This window comes from Zonotrichia albicollis, chromosome Z (assembly GCF_047830755.1).
Source record: "Zonotrichia albicollis isolate bZonAlb1 chromosome Z, bZonAlb1.hap1, whole genome shotgun sequence".
Classification (NCBI taxonomy): domain Eukaryota; kingdom Metazoa; phylum Chordata; class Aves; order Passeriformes; family Passerellidae; genus Zonotrichia; species Zonotrichia albicollis.
The window spans coordinates 8,991,946-9,013,273 of record NC_133860.1 but is presented as its reverse complement, the minus strand read 5'-3'; the positions used below and the strand labels follow the sequence as shown (position 1 = coordinate 9,013,273).

The 21,328-nt window shown below is 39.6% G+C and overlaps 1 protein-coding gene across 2 annotated transcripts in view; it reads left to right on the top strand.

Moving 5' to 3' along the window:
- ARK2N (arkadia (RNF111) N-terminal like PKA signaling regulator 2N) overlaps nucleotides 1-21,328 on the top strand; it is a 45,551-nt gene that overhangs the window by 20,236 nt on the left and 3,987 nt on the right. The window contains exons 3-4 of one of the 2 annotated variants that reach the window (XM_074532260.1): nucleotides 14,096-14,278; nucleotides 18,384-18,510. In XM_074532260.1, coding sequence (XP_074388361.1) covers nucleotides 14,096-14,278; nucleotides 18,384-18,510 — 310 coding nt within the window. Of the gene's footprint in view, nucleotides 1-1,984; nucleotides 6,990-14,095; nucleotides 14,279-18,383; nucleotides 18,511-21,328 lie in introns of those variants that run through there. The other variant, XM_074532259.1, reaches the window with a different exon arrangement.

Genomic DNA, 21,328 nt, shown 5'->3' with positions numbered 1-21,328 from the left:
AATATGTAAAAACCACATTTTTAGGCTTGGGGATTTTTTTTTAAATAACAAAAGGATTGGATGCAGCTTGTTGTAATAACTGCACAGGAAGCATTTAAAACATTGTTTTGCTGCTGCTGTAAATTTGAGATACTCTATCATACTCTATGATGCCTTTTAGAATTTGTATTGCAGGGCTATATATATTTCAATACATACTTTATTCAGTTTACAAAACAGTTTTGTCAAATTTGACCACTCTAGTTCATTCTTAACTTCAAAAACTTGGAAAGATTGTCTCATTTATCAACATCAATAGTTTTTATTTAAATTGCAATTAAAACTTAACATTACTTATTTGAATGTCTATGGAAATCAGAAAGATTGTAAGTTAGTTCCTTGAGTTTAAGTTAAGGTCTGGGCTAGAGGCAAAGAAACTGAATCATATTGGATGTTCAGTACTAGAAGTAAATGAACAGAAGAAATACTTCTTTTATTGAACATACAAAAGGAGCCATGTTTTAGAAAAAAAATACCATTTTACTTAATTTGTTTTCGTTAAAATGCAGTTGGAGGGATGTAAATTAGTATAAAGTAAATATTTTTAGCAGAGGACCTGAATGCTGAATTTCCAGCATGTCTGATAGGTAAACAGATGGGCAAGAAAGACTTAAAAACTACTCTTCAGAAATGAGAGAATAACCCAGGGCTTAGTTTAGCTGTTCCTGTAGGATCTGTGTATACCTCATTTAAACAGTTCCCAAAAAGAATGTAGTGTTTAAGTGATACTGTAATTTTGTGTACTCAGTGAAATCCCAATAAAGATTTAGTGCCTTAGGTTTTTATTAGTAAATATTTACTTAGGTCATGCAATGATTTCTCTCATTCTTAGGGTATTTTGTATTATTCTTAGGCTAGAGGTTTCACATTTAGATATTAAATTACCATCTTCTGTACCTTTGTGGAGTTTAATATGACGCTTGTCTTGTTTTGGTATTACCTTAGGTGACATTTGTGTGTTTGGATGGCATGCACATACTGTTTATTATTCCTCAAGCGGGTACAGAGCCTCATTTTCTTTGAGGTTTATTGCTTCCTAGATGATTCCTGAGTGAACTCTAGACTTTAAAATATAATTTCGACTGCCTTTTGTTGTTGATCTGTAGAGTAAGGCCATGAGGATTGGCCTTTTCTTCTGGCTGTTGCAGTTCTCCCTGATAATCCCAAAGCCAGACACTTCCACTGTCCTTTTGATGGATAGCTGGAAGCAGAACAGTTTCCTTCCAACCATTCCCTGTTTTCAGCCTTGCCTGGGACTGGCTGCAGGAATGGTGGCTCAGGGCAGGGTCCTGGCTGGTGTGAGGCTGCTCAGGGCTCTGTGGTGTGCGGGTTGTGCTGTGATGGAGCTGTGTCCATCACGCCTGGCAGAGGATGCTCTCCCCTCCTGTGCCAGCGTAGCGCTCACATAACCCCCCCCCCCGTGCTCTTGTGTTTTGTGTCCTGTGTTCTCCTCATTCTCTGTGCTTCCCAAAATCAGGCCAAGGGCTTTGGGCCAATTCCACCTGTGTTTGACAGCCCGTTTATAAAAGGGTCCAAGCGTGAAAGCAAAGTACACATAATTATTCAGGCTTGTCAGTTAAAAAATAGCATTTTGGATTGCAGCTTAATAGAACTAAACATGTTACTGTATAATGTTTTTGACACCTTCAGTTGAAGTCAAAACAAACTGCAAGGGAACTGGAGTAATTTGGTAAAAAAAGAGACCTTTGTGACAGAATTGTCTGAGACTTTGAGAATGATGCCAAAATTTCTATTATAACCTCAGTGGGTGTAAAATTTTATTATAAGAGTAATACTGTTGGTTAATATATGCTAATTCCTCTCCTGTTGTCGTATCCAAGGGGCAGAATTAGAAAAGTTGTTTTCCTCAGTTAACATGCCTTAATAAACAATATTATGTTGTTACTTAATGATGTCTTATCAAATGGCCTCAATGTCTTTAAAGCTGGCTTCAGTCGTGCTGGGGGATCTGGAGGAGCGACCAGGGAAATTCCAGGATTGCTTGACAGGGGCACCGTGTGGGATAGGAACTGCATAGGCAATGTCCTGGAAGAGGCCATGAACTGCTTTGCCGAGATGCAGAGGCAGACAGAGGAGAAATTCCGCATGTGGATAGAAAAGCTAACCCACCTTGACACGGACGAAGAAAGCAAGCAGCAACTGGAGCCCAGGGAACCTAAAATCCAACTAGTTGGCCAAAGAATCCCCCCTACCACCCAGTCAGGGGCTTTCGTGCAGATGCCTGATAGCCAAGCGCTTCCTCAGCAGCCCTTTAATTCGTACGTGGGCTATCAAAATGCCGATGCCGCGCTGGAGTTTCCAGTGACTTTTAATAACAATTTTACACCAGTCTTTCCAGAGAATGGGAATATGGCAGAGCCTGATCTGAATAAATCATAAACTTTAAAAAAAAAAAAATTAAAAAGAAAAATAAATCTGAGTTTGCAATCTTGATGTTATTTTGGATTCTGCTAAAAACGAGGTTTGCTTTTCTCTTTGTATGTGTTTGTTTTGTTTTCTCTTTTGGGTTTTATTACCATGATATTGTTTGTTTTTCTTAATTTATAGTGAATATATGTAGTTTAAAAAAAAAATCACAGTATACCCACCTGCATGTGCCAGTACACACATATAAATGAACACCTTTAAAGGTGTATGGGGGATGCCACCCTAAGCTTTCATCACCAAACTCGGGACAATATAACTTAGAATCCATGTCTAGATACCCCAAAAGCAGTAGGGCTGTGTTTGCTACAATAGGAGCATTCAGGGTATTCATCCAGATGCCCTTTTTGCATGTTAAAGCATTTGTATAAGGAAATAAGTTTTATATTTAAAGAGATAAATCACTCTAGAGATCCAGACCCATGACATTTCCTTTACTCTCTGTTTACTCTCAAGTTTTGCAGCTTGACCATGCCACACGTTAGCTTATTGATTTTTAGGCAGAACTAATAAATAAGATTACGCTAAAAATTTGGCTGTCCATAACAAGCGTGCCCAGCAGATTTAATTCCTTTCTGTCTCGCATTCAGCAGCTCAATCTCTGTCCAGGGTTTTTATCAATGGCACTGCTCTGTTGCACAGGGTGTATTTATGGAGGTGGCTGCCTTACCCTGTGAGCACACACAGGCACACTCACGCACGGCTCGGTGTGCAGATCATCTCACCAATTCCAGGTCCCTGCTCTGCTCTTCCCTGGGTCTCAGTGGGAAGAGATGAGGCTCACTGAGGATGCCTCCAGGCAGTGTCTTTCTCTCCCATGAGCTGTCCCTAACCTGGCTTGTCATTGGTCCCCAAGAGATAACTTGGGGTGAGATGAGTCACCCCAGCCTGTGCACACAGAGCAGCTGCTGCTTCCTCCTGTGAATGCAGCCCAGCCACATCCTTCACACTGGAATAAAAACAATCCTGTCTGCCCTCAGATAAGCAGCCATCAGGGATGGGTTGAGCCTTGGCACAGGAATTTAAAGGAAGGCTTGATAAGCAAACACCGTGGTGGTCTGATAGCTGCTGGCCTGGGTCAGACTGGACCATGCCTGAGCACCACTGAAATCATTCTTTACTTGTGATGGGGAATGCCACAGCATCAGGTTCATTTAAGTGAGGCAAGAATTTACTGTTTTTGTCAGTTCTTTTTTTGTACTAATAGTTATCCTGAATAGGCAGGCTTGAAACTAATATTTAAAGTAGGATTAATTTAAACTATATATTAGAAATATTTAATTCTTACTATTATTGCTACACACAGGGATTTTTGGGTCACCTCTCCAATAAGGCCTTCCTTCATGTGAAGTAACTTCTCTGTAGCTACCAAAAAAATGTATATTTTTAATCAGGTAGAACTTGATAGAAGTTTCTAATGAAAATTAAATAAAAATTTTTACAATGGAAAATGAAAGCCTGCAGTTTGAGTAAAGAAAACACTTAGGTCTCCTTTAGCTCAGTTACTCTGCTTTTTAAACCACAGTCACTTTTCCCCTAATTATTTTAGTTTACTTTCTTTTTCTTCTGTTGGGAGTAACCACAGTATCTTCTGTAGGTCAGGCTTTTTTTACCCTCCCTGAAGTCAATGGGAGTTTTTCCATCAATTTATGTGACAGTTTGGATCAAACCTGTAACAGGAACTCAAGAAATACTTTTTGTTATCAGTATAATATCTACACTGGTATTTTAACATTATTCTTGCCTTGGCTGACTTTTTTTTTTAAGTATATGATGCCTTCATTTAAAAAATTCGGTTTGAGACCTGTGTTATTTTCAGAGTATCTGTTTGAAGGACTATGCAGGAGATGATAATTTTTAAGTACTGGGATAAAGTCTTTTCAGATCACCTTCATGCATAATTTTGATACAAAGATTTTGATACGAACTTGTTAGAAAACTCCCGTGTCTGAAATTGTGTGCATTTCAGGTAAAAGTTAAACAAGTTGTTCTGTGTTTGATTGCAATTTAAAAGCTTATCCTCATCTGTTTATAAAGATTCTTCAGGGAAGAGTATTTGCTGATAAAACAACCCTCACCAAAGTGGATCCATCTGGTGTTCATAGATTATATATATATATATATATATTATATATATTATATATATATATTAAAAAATCTCTTTATGATGATAATAAGAGCAGAATATTCTAAAGCATGACAACTTTACAAATCTTCCCGTGCATGCAGAAGCAGCTTTTTGCAGTGACTGGTTTATTTTAATGTGAATGTCTGTAAGCATGCCCATAGTATTTTTTGTAAAATAGTATAAATGGAACAATTAGGTATTTCAGAGCAAATTGTGTAAGGAGTTCAGTTGAACTTATTTATGTCTCAGACTGAAACACCTTTACATATGTATCTCATAAATGGATAATAACCTAATTACATATGTAGCCAGTGAAATTTCTGCAAATTTTCAATGTTTTAGTCAGGTAGTTCTTAAAAAAGAAAAAACAAGAAAAAATATTGAAATAATTCAGTGTATGAATAGACAAAAATTTGTGTTTGGTTACTGGAGGCAAAAATTTAAACATTTTATTTTTTCCATCACTGCTAACTGTTATTTTCAATGCAAACAGCTGTGAGCATAAAAGAATAAGCAGAAGATGACAGAAGTTGAACACACAAACTTTAAAGCTGTACTCTTTCTAGGATAAAATTATCTCAAGGCTTCCAGAAGACGGGAGGAACAGTTCCTGTTAGATATAACTTCGGCTTAATTTCCCCCCGAAAACTACCTAGTTGAAGGCTAAAAACACTTGTGCAAGATCAGTGGCTGTAAATTGTTTTGTAAGTGGTAAATAATATTTCCTTTCCTCACTCTTTGGGCTTGGCTCACAACCGGAGCCAAATCTTCAGCTTTGCCACAAACCCTCTCCTTTGAAAAGAAAAGTGTGCACTGATGTGCACAGCTGGGTACTGCTCCGTGAGCTGGTTTTCCACTGCTCCATGAGCTGGTTTTCCACGTGGGGAGCGTGTTTGCCCTGAAACCGAGAGGGGCACCCCACCTTTCTGTAGTTCAGGTGTAGCATAAACTGCCTGGTGAAGGATTTGCCCATAAACAGGAGCATTTCTCCTCTTGCTCTGAATTCTGAATCCAGGAGGAACCAACCTCCAGATACCAATACTAGTGATGAGTCTGTGTTTTAACTGTGTGTGACAGTCTTTGGCATCTCTTTGAGAAAACAGGTTCCCAACACATAGTTTCAGATTTTATATTTTTTGCCTCCTGGGAAAATTTTCACTATATTTTTATGACATGGCTGCAGTTGAGTTTGTCATGATTTCCATTATAAGCTCTTATTTTCAAAGGGCTTCGACTAGAAACCCTCAGGGAGTTAAAATTTCTTCAGATGAAATTTTAACATAAATTTTTATCTTACCCATTCTGTATCTCATGGAAACAGTCTGACTTATCTAAGACTACTTTAGGACTATTGGAAGAAAGCTCATCCACTTTTTAACCCTGAGTTACACTTTGAATGTGTGTTTATGCTCATATCTCATCAAACTACTTCAAAACCACCATATTTAACAAGTAGAAATCAGTAGGAGTTTTGCACAGACATGGAGAACCACAGAAGTTTAGAGTTTCTCTAATTGCCCCAGGATTTATACTTCAGAATAATGTGAAGAAACATTTTAGTTTCTTTAAGGAATTTTACTTTTGGCTTGGAAAGGTCAGATGCATCGAGTCAGGTGAGCTGGTGTAGACTGGTGTAATTCCAGGGATTTTGTGCCAGTTTAAACCTAACTGGCCTGTTCACGGAATCATGGAATGTTTGGGTTGGAAGGGACCTTAAAGCTCATCCAGTCCCACCTCCTGCCATGGGCAGGGACACCTTCAACTGTCCCAGGCTGCTCCCAGCCCCATCCAGCCTGGCCTTGGGCACTGCCAGGGATCCAGGGGCAGCCACAGCTGCTCTGGTTCAGCTCCTATATTATCACTTTAAATATTGAATTATGTGTTTTTAATATGGCAGCTGTTCCAGCCTGGGAACAGTGCGGCACCTTTACAACCCTGGAGTTGGAATTTAGCAGCAGGTGAAACACAGTGGTTTTGGTTTCATGTTTTTGTGCACGTGCACAAGAAGTAAGCCTTTATAAAAAGGCTCAGTTTAAATTTCACTAAATGTCAAAATGACATTGCAGTAAAAGGACTTCCTTCTAGGATCAGTCCCTTTTTAGGAGTTCCTGGAAGTCCAGGGGCTTCAGTGTGCAGTGTTTTTGCAGGCTTGCCTGCAAGTTCTTCCCAAGGCATTCATGCTCCTTTCAGTGGGGTTTGGTGAAGAAGGTCTTTAGGGATAAATGTCTGAATGGTCAGGTTTTATTTAGGAAAAAAAATTTACATACATTAAACAAACTCAAGGCAATGAAACTTTTTTTCAGATTTTCTATTGCAAAGATAACAGTGCAGGGAAAAAAAAAAGTCAAAGTCTAAAACTTTTCACTGTCATTTTTAACAGTACTAGGACAAAATAATTCAGGCAGAAATACACATTTATTTTTTTAAGCTCAGTGTCTTTTAGTGTTTGTGTAGGATTGTTGGGTTATTTTATCTGAGCTGCTAGGGTAAAGACTGAAAAACCAATCTTAACTTCAATGAAAGGGGATTATATTTGGCAGTTATGTTACAAATTAGAACATATTTATTATCACTGTTTTCTCTTTTAAAGTATTTTGTCTCTTTCTGTATCCACATACTGTATGTGGATAAATTTATAAATAATATTTCAGGGGCATTAAGAATTAAAATTTAGCCCCATTGATAGTAGTAGAAATTTTCTACTGGTTTTAATGGGGCTGGCATTTAATCTCATTAAAAATTGAACTTATTCTGCAGTTTTTTGTCCAGAGAATCCTCCAGCTGACCTTGAGGGGAGCCTTTGCCTGATGGGGGTGTGTGAATCAGGCCAGTTGAGTAGATGTTTTTGAAATAATGGGGGTCTGCACTGTGACCACTGCAGTTACATGTGTTAGAACAAATGCACTGTGTGATTTGTACTGTAGAAGCCAAAATAATCAGGCTGATTGATAGAGATGGACAGTACCTTGCGAAAGACGAAGCCCAAAGTTTCTCACAAATTTCATTAGTTGCTTGGTGTTAGGTCAGCAAAATGAAGGCACATGGAAAAATAGGCTTAATAAGTTAGCAGGGATTTCAAGTGTAGAGCAATGGAGCAGGGAATTAGTCTGGACCATCAGAGGCTGCATCAGTCCTTCCATGGAAAGGTGCAGCTTGTGCTGAGGAAAATAGGATATATTCTGCAGGGGTGCATGTTATCTGCCTTTTCCTAATGGAAGTTGTGTTAGCACAGGGAATTATTTACTTTCTTTAACTACCATGGCTATGTAAGGATGTGGCGGTTTCCAAAACCCTCCTGAGACACTTCTCCAAGTAAAACTGGGAAAGAGATCTGGTTGATATACCTGCTACCATGATTATTGCGTTGTTAGGCAGCGTCACAGAAAATAACTCCTGTAATGAGATACGAAGTGAATTCCACTTCCCAGTGTTCTCAATCCATAGCCATATTCCATGTGCCTTTGCTTAACGCACAGTGAAAAATGCTTTGTTATCTTCATTCATAATTTGCTAAATTAAATCCAAGATATTTTCCATCCAGTCATCAAAAAGCCTGAAAGTATGAATGTTGTTTAGCAAGACTTGAATTTTTGGAATTTTTTTTTTTCTTGTGATATATTAAAAAGTATCCAGTCTGAGAACAAATAATAGTTTGATCATGTTGTTTTGATTTTATTTTATTATTATGGTTAAAAGAAACACCAAACAGAAAAGCTTTACTGTGTGAAACAAAGGAAAATGTCAGGAAAGTGGATTCACTGATAAAGTTCCCTTTATGATTTTAGAGAGAATGTTGTTACACTGCTATTGTTTTTTATTGTACTTACAATGTATTATTTGCTTTACCCTGTAAATTTTGAAATGTAACTACTGTAACCTGGAATAAATAAATAAACCTAAATAGCAATGAAGTGTTCCATGTTGCTAAACAACACAAAAAAGCATAAATTCCAGCCCCTCACTCCCCTTTGGGAATTATTTGAGGGTTAAGGTAGTTTGTGCCATTTGAGCGCACATACTTTTGAAATGGAAGGTCTGGGTCATGTTTTAATTAATTCCAGGTTTGTATTGCTTATCTGAAACAAAAAGGCTGTCACTTCACCCTGTAGGTTTTGTATCAGTATATTATTTTGATTGTGGTCATCTGACCTTAAAATTTATATAGGTAATAAAGTCAATTTTATGTTTTGTGTAATCTGGAAGTAAATGAGAGCTATCTGTTAAATTTAAGCATACAGTGTAAATGAGGCCGTTCTTAGGTCTTTAATTACTCTAAAACATCTCAGTATTCTCATTTGTTCGATAGAAATAAATTCATTTAGAGTAGTGAGGCTGCGGCCGTCAGTGCTCACATTCGCAGCCAGGAGGTGGAGCTGAGGCTGGCAGAGGCTCTGTCTCCCAGCGCAGCCTTTTTAGCATTTGCACCTTTCCCAAAAGCATTCCTAAGCACTGCTTCTAAACTCCTCAAACATTCAGCAGTTAAAAATAGCCCAGTAATTGGAGGGGAATGTTGTTTTCAGCCACGCTGAGCTCCTCTGCTCCTTAGCCTTGAGCAAGCTGCAGGCTGCTGCCTGCCTCAGTTTCCCTCGTGGACAGGGGAGGTTAATAACCACCTCGGAGTTCTCCAGGATACACCAATGGAGAGCTTTTTATAAGAACAAAGTGCTGTAATTATTGTTGCTTTTATTACTATCTGGTCTGTGTGTCTGAAAACTTGGGGTGATTTTCATACCTAAATATGGCTCCGTGTCTCTTCCTTGCAGGGACACTAATGAGCAGCTCAGACCACCAAAATTAGGGGTTTAATTTTGGATTTATTTTAGTCGGGATAGTCCTCTGGAGATTTCAGTGGTTTTTTCCTCTACTTGTAGAGGAAACGTTGCAAATTTTAAATCCCATCCCTGAGGCTGGAATTCATCTTGTGGAGCTTGAGCACTGTAAAATTGAGGTGCTTGGGCTGAGGTGGTGTCTAAGCTTTTTCTGTTTGCTGGGGAAGGAGGGGAGATGGGGATGAGCAAGGTGGTGCTCTTGATGCTCCAAGTTGCAATTTCCAGGCTAAGTTTGTCTGATTTTGAACTTCCTCTCTCTGGCTGCAGCATAAAGGAGTTTAGGTGATGGGCTCTGCTCAGCATGCCTAAATGTAAGAAAGGTGAAGAGTAATAATGACTTGTGATCATACAATGGTTTGGGTGGAAAGAGACCTTAAGGCTCATCCCATTCCATCCCCTGCCATGGGCAGGGACACCTTCCACTATCCCAGGCTGCTCCAAGCCCTGTTCTTGGGCACTCCAGGGATCCAGGGGCAGCCACAGCTGCTCTGGGCACCCTGGGCCAGGGCCTGCCCACCCTCCCAGCCAGCAATTCCTCATTCCCAATGGGCCAAAATCTGTCCCTGCCCTCTGGCCCTGGGAGCCATTGCCTGGGTGCTGTCCCTGCCTGCCTTGTCCCCAGGGGCTGTGCAGCTCTCCTGGAGCCCCTGCAGGCCCTGGCAGGGCCTCTGAGGTGTCCCTGGAGCCCGAACACCCTCAGCTACCAGCCTGTCTCCACAAGTTTCAAGGACTTGATTCCCCACTCAGGTTCTGCCAGTGAATATCTTGTGTTTCCTTTGCAGCGATAAGCAGCCCATGCAGTGCAAAGGGACAGTGCTTCTTATGGAATGGCTGCTTTTAACCTACAGCTGAAATTTTACGCTTGAGTTCCCCTTTCTGCTTGTGCTGCCGCTATAATGAAGTAAGGGATAATAGGAGTGTGGATCTTACAGCGTGGGTTAGGCTGCTGAGTGTTGAGATGTGGCTCTGAGAAAATCAAGGGAGCAGGCAGCAGATGAGAAGTGTTTTAATTTTCTGTGTTGCAAGTTGAAAATGAGAATTGGTTTGTGTAGACCTGGATTTTTGTGCATGGGAGTTCTGATTCAGTTGTTCAGAGTGGAATTAGTTGTGATGAGCTGTGTAAATTAAGGGAGAGTTGGACACTTGGAAATGCTATCCTCGTGATGACCTCTGCCTCTGAATTCTTTGGGGAAGAGAAAAAAGCAGGCTTTCCCTTCCCCCTTATAGCATTAAATGTCAACAGCTGTATTTTGCTGCTGGTACTTATTAACTTTCAGCCTTGCCTTTTTCAAGCATTCATTGCTTTAGAAATGAATTAGTGCTTGTCACCAGGGAAATGTACTTCTTCCAGCTACCTTGGGTTCTCAAAAGATGTAATTTTTCTAAAGTAGATACTTTAAATTACTGACCAGGGAACCTCCTGACTGTTCTACATTAAGTCTTGGTTCTGGCATGGTTTGTCTTGATGTCTGTTTTTTAATATTTTGAAATCATGTTAGGGTCAGTAATTATGTGTAGTGTCTCTATTATAAAGAAAAGATGATGAATTAAATCTATGCTTGCAGTTAATTCTTTTTACCTTTTCAACCTGAAAGCATTTTTTCACTTTATTTCCTAGCTGAAGCCAATTGTCGTTATTTCTTGGTACCATTCATTCACTTTGCATCACATCACTGGATGGTCACGTACTTGGCTAGGGAAGTATTATTTATTTCCAGATTTAACCACTCCTGTCCCTTCCATGCAGCCCTGAAAAGGAAACAGCTTTTGGGAACAGAGGATTTTTATACGATTTTTTTTAATATGCCTTCACTGCAACTTCCATCTAGTTGTTGTTGCCTGCAACTTCTTTATTGTTTGGTTTTGTTTGGTTTTTGTTGACTTTTTATTTAACACATGTGAGCATTTATGCTTATTTATTTTTTTTTTGTAAATATGGGGTATCTGAGGATTTGTTGCAGTCTGGTGGCCATTATCTTGGCTTTGTCAGTCATTTACTGGTGATAGGTGCTGGGGGCCTTTCCAAATTTCCAGATCTGATCCTGAAAGGCAAGGCTGAGAACTGCAAAAACAGATCTCTGCTGTGCTTGCTTTGTAAATAGGCATCTTGTTTGGGGTTCTTTTTTCCAGATTGTTAAATTGGTGGCTATTACCCTGACAAATATAATTACAGTGTATAAATTATATTGAAAATATTTTTGTCTGTTTGATGTATACTGAATTTAAGCTAAGTTATAAGGTGTGCTCTTTGGAAGTGTGGAAGATACAAGAGTGGAGCTACAGATAACAAGTTTATGCTTGTATTTCCTACTGATGAAGACTTTCACACAAGTTATTTCTATGGGTAGGTGATGAGAATATCACTCTGCATGTATATACATTTATGATACATTTTTGCATGATTATACATGTAGGAGTGGTACAATTTTGACTTGAGACTATTGGTGCCTTTTGTCCAAATACAATTTTACTCGTGTGGACACGTCTATCTAAAAATCAAATTTCGCTTCTGCTTTTGGAGGTCTGAGTCAGAAGCGAGAGAAACAAAGCCTGAGGGAACAGTCCCAAGCTCCTGAAATCTTAGATAACCTGTTGAAAAAATGGTCAAATAGTCAATATTGTACTTGACCCTCGTATCTTCTGCACTCGACTGTTTATTTTTACAGCTCACATTATATATGTTCACGCTGAACTCTGATGATAAGACTGAAAGAAAACATGCCTCCCATGATTCAGTCCAGCCCTGACTTCTGCATGTAATTTAATCATCAGCTGTCACAAATAATTAACTGAACATCAGCCAGCTTAATTCTGAACTCGGTATTCCATTATTTTGTAATTGCCTTTTAAAAAGACAAAGATTGCCTTCCAGTTAATTATCAGGAATTCTGTTCCAGTCATAATCATCAGCGTTTCATGTTGCGAACAGTTTGGTCTTTAATACATTGGCATTTAACTACTCATTTATTTTTGTTGGGTCTGTTTTAAGTTTGTAATGTAACATTGTTTCATGGAATTGTTGTTTTGGAGGCAGGTCTGAGCCTAAATATTTTGCGAATTTCTTCATACTTTGTTGCAAAACTGATCTTTAGTACGACTTAAGCAAAATGTCACTCTCTGATGAACTGTGTTGCTAATCACAAAGTAGGGGTTTCTGAAAATAGTCAGTTGAATTTTATTTCAGGCACCACATTACTAAAAAACACCCCCTCCAAAAAACCCCTAAAACTAAAATCCATTTTAAAAACCTCAGAAGAACAGCCTTTCAGAGAAGTAAATTTGAAACTTCTAGTTCATCATGTTCTTTCAGTCTTCAACAGCCACTCAAAACTATGAAAAGAAACCAGTTTTTCCTAAGGCTTTTCATTTTATTCTTTATCACTTCAAAATATTCATTAGTCATTTTGTAACTCTGAAAGTCCTGTCTTCCTGAACACATTCTTAGCTTATGATTATTTTATACTATCCCATACAAGTTGTACCCTCCATGTATCACACCCATAACAAAAGGTCCTGCAGATGCTCAGCTGCAGAACTCCAAGAACCTCCTTGGAGTTAAAGAATTGCAAAGATGCTGAGCCTTGGCCCAGCCTGTGTTTGTGTCTCATGCTCATTTGTGTGGATGAAGCCTTGCTCCAAATAAAGTTTTGATCCTCATTTGGGGAGCGGGAGCTCCAAGCACTTTTATCCACGCTGAGTCAGTAAGCTGCAGATGGGGCAAGGCATTTGAGCTGAAACACTCCCATCCTCTCAGAATTGCATTACTTACCCATTCTCTCTGCTTCCACATCAATCTTTGCCTTGAATTTGCCTGTTTTTTTTCCTGACCCTCCTGTGTTTCTAGCATGCTTTCCAGTTAAAAGTTATTTTCATTCATCACAAAGAATTTAGTTGGTCTTAACAAAACAGATCAAAAATAGTTTTTTTGTTATTCCTCAAGGACAGAATCATGTAAGCAGTTTTATCTCCCTTTTTCTCTTTCATTATGGTGGCCAAAAATTCAAATGACAATCATGTTGAATGAAAAGCATATTTATCACTGTAAAATATAATTTTGTTTCTTGTTATTCTTGACCTTATAAAAAACCCCAACAAACACCACCAAAAAAATTGCAATTTTTAAAAATTCCCCTGCTCTTGACAGGTGAATGTTATGAAAAGAAAGTTGCCTAATGTTAAATTAATTGTCACTGGATCAGTTTTATGAAAAAGTTAGTTTTATTCAATCAACCCTATAATAATGTAAGCTGTCGCTTGACTTCTGTAAAATTCTCTAGATAAATATCTTGTCTGCCCAATTTAATGTCCTGTGATGATGTTCTTTTTTAACTGGAGGTTTTATCCTTTAAAGACTGTAAATGTAACCTTGTCAGATATGGAGATGTTTATGTGTTAATGTAAAAGACAGTACACAAATAACCGATACTCTGATAAACGTGTGTTTCTGACACTTGTGTTTTCTGTGTATGCAAAGGTCAAATGTCTCTGTAATCTCAGGCTATGTTCATTAACTGAAGTTTAATAATTCATACAATTTACCACTATGTAACTTTAAGAGCTTCATGTAGGATGTTGCATTAATCCTTAAACAAATTATTTGTACTTTTTGAGGTCTGTGCTGGTTTCTAACCCATGTTGCTTTTCTCCCCTGCAGATGGACCTCCTGTGGTGGCTCACTATGATATATCAGACACAAACTCAGACCCAGAAGTGGTAAATGTGGACAATCTGTTGGCGGCTGCAGTAGTTCAAGAGCACAATAATTCTTTGGGAAACCAAGACTCAGGATCTGCCTGGAGAACCAGAGGGCTGCTGAATGAAATGAGTGCTGATACAGGTTTGTTTAAATTCTCTGACATTTGTGCCTGCAGTGCAGTTGGTGAGTCTCCCTTTCTTGCTTTCAGTGTTTTTGTAATTTATACAGCTGTAAAAGCTCCCTATGTGGGTTTTGTGAGAAAACAGGATGGGTGCTTATTAAAAAGGTCTGACATTTACTCCAAAATACAAATGATAAAAATTGACAAATATTCCTGCAATATATTTTTGACATTCATTTTCTTAACTACTTTTCTTCTTCTTCTTTTCCTTCTAATTACTACAGGGAGCTTAGATCTGGGATTTTGGTAGTGTTTTTTTTTTAAATGAAAGTGATCTAATCTTGTTACTGAATGATTGATTATGACAACCCATGCCACCAGCTAGTCAACTGGTCCTAATCTCATTTTCAGGATTGGGATTGCCTGTGTATGGGGGTTTTTTTAAACTTTTTTTTTTTGTTTTTCTCTTTGTATCTGTAAAATACAATCATTAATTCTTCCCATATTCCATCTGCATTTCCAATACCACTCAGAAAATTGGACAGTGTTGTGGATGTTAGCAGGGATAATTTTCTATCAGCTTTATCACAACTTTTTATGCCAGTGTTTTACTTCCTTTTCACTTCTTTTCTTAACTCCCATGTTAGGATTTCAGGCTGCATTAGACACATAAATCTTGCCTGGTGGAGCACAACAGGTTTGTGTTTCATGCTGTTTCCCTAAGGTCTCCTGCCACAGGGCACCCACATGGGGAGTGTTGTGGAGGCTCTGAGATGCTTTTCACTGTCTCCAAGGCTTAAAGAAACACAATTAGGTGGTGCTTTGTAAAGAGATGCTCCATTACTATGGAGTCTACAAGTGCACAATTTGAGTATGAGAATCTCTGTGCATCATTTGCTCTGTGGTCCATGGCTGGATGTTGTTCCATCCATGTTGTTTTTGAAGCTTGCCTTTGTTTTCCAAGCTCACTGCTGTTTTTTGCAGGACAGCAGCTGACTGATAGCTATTTGACCTCTAGAAATCCCAGTTCTTTATTAAGGGATTTGTTAAACAATTAGAACAGCTGAAATCACCTGTATTACATAGCACTGATGGATAAGTATACCAAATGAATGTAAGGAAATAAAAGGTAATGTTTCTTACCAAGCTTTCTTCCACTTTTCTCTTGAAATGCTGCAGTGCAGGTAGAATTTTTTTTTCTTTCCTCCACATATATCCAAGGGGACTTGCAGGTAAAAGACAACTGGAAACATCAAGAGACTTCTTCATCCCTGGGAATGTTGATATGGATTTGGTCCTGGTTGTATGGCTATGTCAGCAGCTGAAAGGATGAATCTCTGTTTGCTCTGCATACACCTTCCCCTGCCGCCTCAGTACACATCTGACTGCACCTTTGCCAGTGCTGCCCTTTTCCTGCCAGCTCTAGGGCTGCACATTGGGAAAGCAGAATTTTCAAATCTTGCATCTGGTTCACAAGTGTAATCTTCAGCCAGCATCTTGTTTAGCAGACTTAAAAGAATGTGTTCCCATGAGAAAACAGCAACATCAGCAGCTCTGTCAAAGTGAAAAATCTTATTGCACTATCACATCTTTGTGCGTGGGCAAATATTTGGGGCTCTTTTGCAAGCCCTGGTGGCGTAGGGCAAACAAAACATCACTTTGGGCGTCATCCTAATGTTTGTGCAAAGAAATTAACAGCGTGGGCATAAAATTTGTATGGCCAGAGGCTGTAAATCTGTCTGTCTGTGCTATAATCCTGATTAACACTCTTGCAGTATTTACTCTGCTAATCATGGTTTTGCTACTGCTAATTGTCTTTTTGTTGTCTGAACTTAAAGCTGTGGTAATATGTGGAAGCTCTTTTAGGACTCCAGTTTATACCTCTGGGGATAGTTTTTGGGGCTGTTCAGGAGCTGGTCTGCTTTGCTCCTTTGCCAGACATTACCCTGACAAGATAATGAAGGGTGATTAGGCAGTAAAACAATAGATATTATATTAATAGGTATTTTATTATATAATATTATGGCCATCCCATTCCCATTCCTTGACATGGTCAGGGACACCTTCCACTATCCCAGGCTGCTCCCAGCCCCATCCAGCCTGGCCTGGGGCACTGCCAGGGATCCAGGGGCAGCCACAGCTGCTCTGGGCACCGTGGGCCAGGGCCTGCCCACCCTCATGGGGAAGAATTTCTCCCCAATGTCCAATCCAGTCCTACCCTCTGGCAATGTGAAGCCCCTGGGAAGTGAATTAAAGCCTCTGAGCACTTTCCTTTCATGTTTCACAGTCTGCCCAGCCACTTCAAGAAGTACCCATGACCCATTTTTGGGCTTTCTGGCAGTCAGTGATGTTTGCCAGTAAGTGTTCAGCTCAACTGCAATACTAAGAAGAGACTGTCTGGGCTATTAATTTGTTTTAAGTTCAGCTGACCAATATTTTTTTGTCTTGTGAGGTGAAAATTCCTCCTTTGGGTACCTGGCAGCACACGTGTTCCTTTCCCTTCCCTTGCTAACCCTGATCCAGTCACCAAGGGTCTTGGCTTTCCAAAAGTGGCACACACAGCATGCTCTCTGCTCCTGCACCAGAGCTGCACAGCCCATGGGGACAAGGCAGGCAGGGACAGCACCCAGGCAATGGCTCCCAGGGCCAGAGGGCAGGGACAGATTTTGGCCCATTGGGGATGAGGAATTGCTGGCTGGGAGGGTGGGCAGGCCCTGGCCCAGGGTGCCCAGAGCAGCTGTGGCTGCCCCTGGATCCCTGGCAGTGTCCCAGGCCAGGCTGGATGGGGCTGGGAGCAGCCTGGGACAGTGGGAGCTGTCCCTGCCCATGGCAGGGGGTGGCGCTGGATGAGCTTTAAGGCTCCTTTCAGCTCAAACCATTCTGTGATTCCATTTGCTTGCATCTTTCCCACGTGCTTAAAGCACTCATTAGAAAGTTTCCCTGGCACTTGTTTCAGGTTTAATTTCTTCTGTTTCCATTTAATGTCCCTGGGGGTATAATCAGTTCTGCTTGTTCACACACCTTTGAAATCCTGTGGATCATTATTGCTTCTCCTCCTCCTCTCGTCTTTGAGGAGGTGTCCACTCAAACTAGACACACATAAAATATTCACCTACTCTCAAATTTCCTGCTCAACAAATGACTCTGCCCTGTGTAGTACAGCTGACCAAGTGGTTTTTCAGAAGTAGGCAGGATCAGCTACTTCAAGGCTGCCCAGCATCCCTCAGGCTAATGATAAAGAGAGACAGTGGAATTAATAATTTTCTCTTTTTCCTGAGGGAAAAAAAAAAGAGTAGAAGTTATATCTTTGAATTAACTGATTTTTCAAGGAATCTATTTTCTGTGGGAGAAATAATAATTTCGGCTGCTTTGTGTTTCCCATGTAAGTATTATCCTGTATGACTCAACACATTCACTAATTGGGGTGAAGAACCTTCTTAGCAGCACTTGGCAGAAAAGGCAGAGATGTGCCACACTTGCTGTGAGTATTTAGAGAGGGCTTGTGGTTTGACTGACTGACAAACTGGATGTCACTGAGGAACTGTAATGAAAAAACAGCCCTGCTGCATATGGGAATTAAATAAACCACTTTTTATTTTCAAGTATTTGTAATAATGTTAGAGCAGATGTGTGAAGCAGCACTGCCAGAAATTGATGGGTTTGCTGTGTATTTTTTGCTGACCAGTTTCCCCTAGTTTTTTATTTAAAGAAATTAAATCAATTTTCCTTGATGTGTGGATGCTTCTGTCCAGCTTATTGACTTTTTTTTGCTATAGTATCATTGTGTTTGCTTAGATTGTTTTGTTTCTTAATGTCAAGGAGGTTTAGGGACAGTGACTCTTATCATGAGAGTCTGTCTGACTGCCATAACATTTCAGCTGTAAATTCTGGTTGTTCTTGGTGCAACAGTCAGGCTTTGTTCACATTTGTGTGCCAGCACCATCACCAGAGCTGCTGACACTGGCTAAACCCAGTGATTTTCCTGTATCAGGTGATTAATTGTGAGTTGAAAAACTTGGTCTAAAAACTTGGTTTTTTGTTAGGTTGGGAACTCCTTTTCCAGTTGATTTCTGGGTCATGTAAGCTGCTAAACACTGTCTGTATTCCCATTTTCCCCATCTCTAGGTCGTTTGGATCCAGGCTTCCTTGCAGGTGACAAAACCTCTTGTGGCAATGCCCAGGCCAATGAAGAAATTAACATTGCCTCTTCTGATAGCGAAGTGGAGATTGTTGGAGTTCAGGAACATGCCAGGTATGAATTATTGTTTCTTGCTCTAATGTTAATTTCATTTTATCAGAATGTCTGAGATACCATAATCAATAAAGAAAAAACTACTGACCATCACTTCTCTAGTTACCCATCCATGAGTGATGCCCAAAAGGCAGCAGTGTTGCACTTTTCTTTTTCTGTTTTGCTGGTCATGGTGATTTTGGAATGTGTTTTTCTTTAGAAAGTGACCAATTTGATAGTTATTCAGATTAAAGTTGTGTTTCAATATCAAACTGTAACTGGCTAAAAGATGTGTGGTATAAAAATACCAAATATTGAGATACTAAGTGTACATACATCAGAAATTCAGATTTTAATGGAATACATGAATATACAAATAACTAAGTGAAAATCTTAGTGTGGGTTCTTATTTCCTTTTGAAATATTAAGTTTTTTTAACAGCTTCCACTTTATTTAATTAGTCATCAGGGGTAAAAATACTATAAGTTTTTCAATGGCTAATGTCATAAGATATCCCCTTTAGGTTAAAAATCAGATAATTTTGAATCTTGGGTTTCTTTCAAGATAGGTCAAAGTAGATGAGGGTAAGGGTGCCAGAGGTTTCTCTCTCAGTCAGAAACCTGTGCAGCTGTTCTCCCTGGTAGGTATTTATTTTTATGTTACTCATCATTTTTAGTCTGTAGTCTTTCCTTGGCTTAAAATATTATGAAGCAGTTAAGCAAAACTGACATTTTCTAATAGTGTGGAGTGTGAATTTGGTGGAATAAAACCAAGTTAAAACAGTACACAGACAAGCTGTTTCCAAAATTTTCTGCTGCCTAGTGGGTGCTTGGAGGCAGAAAAGGGTGTGAGGAACATGGAAGAGGGCTCCTTGTCCCTTCACTGCATCTTCCTTGAGGAAGGAAGAAAGAAAGTGTTCAGGACCCAATTTCCCAGGCAGGAAACTTCGTGGATAATGTGGGCACAGCCCAGGTGCTGTTGGATGTGAAAAAAAGGAAGTTTTCAGGTCCAGAAAGGGGATTTAATCCTAGCTTTTGGAGCAGTGAGAAGGTCCCTGCATGGCCAACTCTTTTGGAGGATGGTAGTTCCTTAGGCAGCAGCTCTCCTGCTGTTGATGCACAGCACCCAGGGCTGGGAGGGCGTTTGTGCTGGTGCTGAGGGTGTGGATTCACCCTGAACGCTGCTGCTGTAAATCTGTGCAGCTCTGCACACAGCACCCTTGTGCCTCTGCCCCTCTTTGAAAGCTTTCCATGCTGCTGCCTCAATAACACTCACTCTCTGTGGGAATGCAAACATGAGCTAAATGCAGAGCTGCTGTTTAAAATGAGTTTTGGTAGATAAAAACTGAAATTATTTCAGCAAATCAGCCTAAAAGCACTCTCCTGTGCTTTCCTCTGTTCCTGTACCCATCTCCTGCAGACCTGTATTTACTGCCTCCCTGGAATACTCACGCACACATTTCACTTGTTTGAATCCTATTTAGAGTTTTATTTCTCTTGCAGGTCTAGGCTTGCAGTTATGAAGTATTGATGGGCTTCTGGCAGGGTTGTTGTTTGGACAGGAGTTAGGTTTTTGATCAGTAATTTCTGCACACTTAGCTAGTGTGGTGTTTGGATCCTGGTTTTTATCATGCTCCCTAATCCATGTCTGGTGTGAGTTGTGACTCCCTGGAGTTTGTCCATTGTTTGTAGTTCTCAGATTCTAAGTGAATTGGTGCTGTTTTTCATCATTGGGATATTCCTTGGCATCTGCTTAGGACACCGAGTCATATTTTTCAGTTTGTTTAATTTTTCACCAGTAGAATTTTTTTTTAATCATACATGCATATAAACCAGTTTTCCTCTAGTTTTTCCTAGGAGGTTTTTTGGGCTTTTTATTGCCTTTACTTGGTATCTTCCCTTAGCTGTAGATTGGAAGCAAGTTCGACTCAATGTTTTGTTGGCTGCTTGTGTGACTAGTTTGAGGAAAATCACTTTTACTTTTCAGAGGTATCTTTTTTTTTGTGAGATAATTTATGGCTTGTTTTCATAATCTTCAGGAAGAAAAGTTAGTCTTAGCTTTGCCTGAACACTTGAGGACTGTTCTCAGAATGGTGCACCACAGTTCCTGAGACCAAACATCATATTTAATTTGCTCTGCCTACAAGATTTTCTTACCAGTTAAGCTTAAAAATACTTTTCCTTAAAAGAGAGCTTTAAAAGAAAGAAATCCCATACATTTTTTAGACTTCCAGGATCTTATTGCTAATTCCTTGTAGATATATACTTTAAGTATGTGTTTTTATGACAGAACAAGTAATAAAACAGCCATTCTGAACATCACATCTAAACCTAAGCAGCGTGTCTGAGAAGGCAATGAGACATTTATATTCAGAGAAGTTACAGCTGAGAGAATGAGATTTTTTATTCTATTTCACAAAACTCCAACCAGAACCAAGAGAGCTGAGCATAACCTATGTAGTTTTGGAGAAAATAAATAGCACGGACGTAAATTGGAATAAATAAAACGTAAATGTCAGGGATATTTGATCAGTGCAGGAAATTGGAGTCCCTGAAATACACGTGCCTCCACAAAGAAATGGGAAAAGGTTACCCCAGCAGCCAGAGCACCTCGTGTTTATCCATGCAGGCAGGAGGAGCTGCAGCCACTACCGGTGCTTCCAAGAGCAAAACTATTTTTGGAATTTTGTAGCACTAGGTATCAAGTTTTATTAATGCCTGTGTAGGATTTACAGCTGGAAATTGAGTGATCATCCTAAAGCCTCTAATAAATTCCTGTCATCACTTCATCATACACAAAATCATTCTACCTTTCGTTTTGCATTTATTTTTTCTAATTG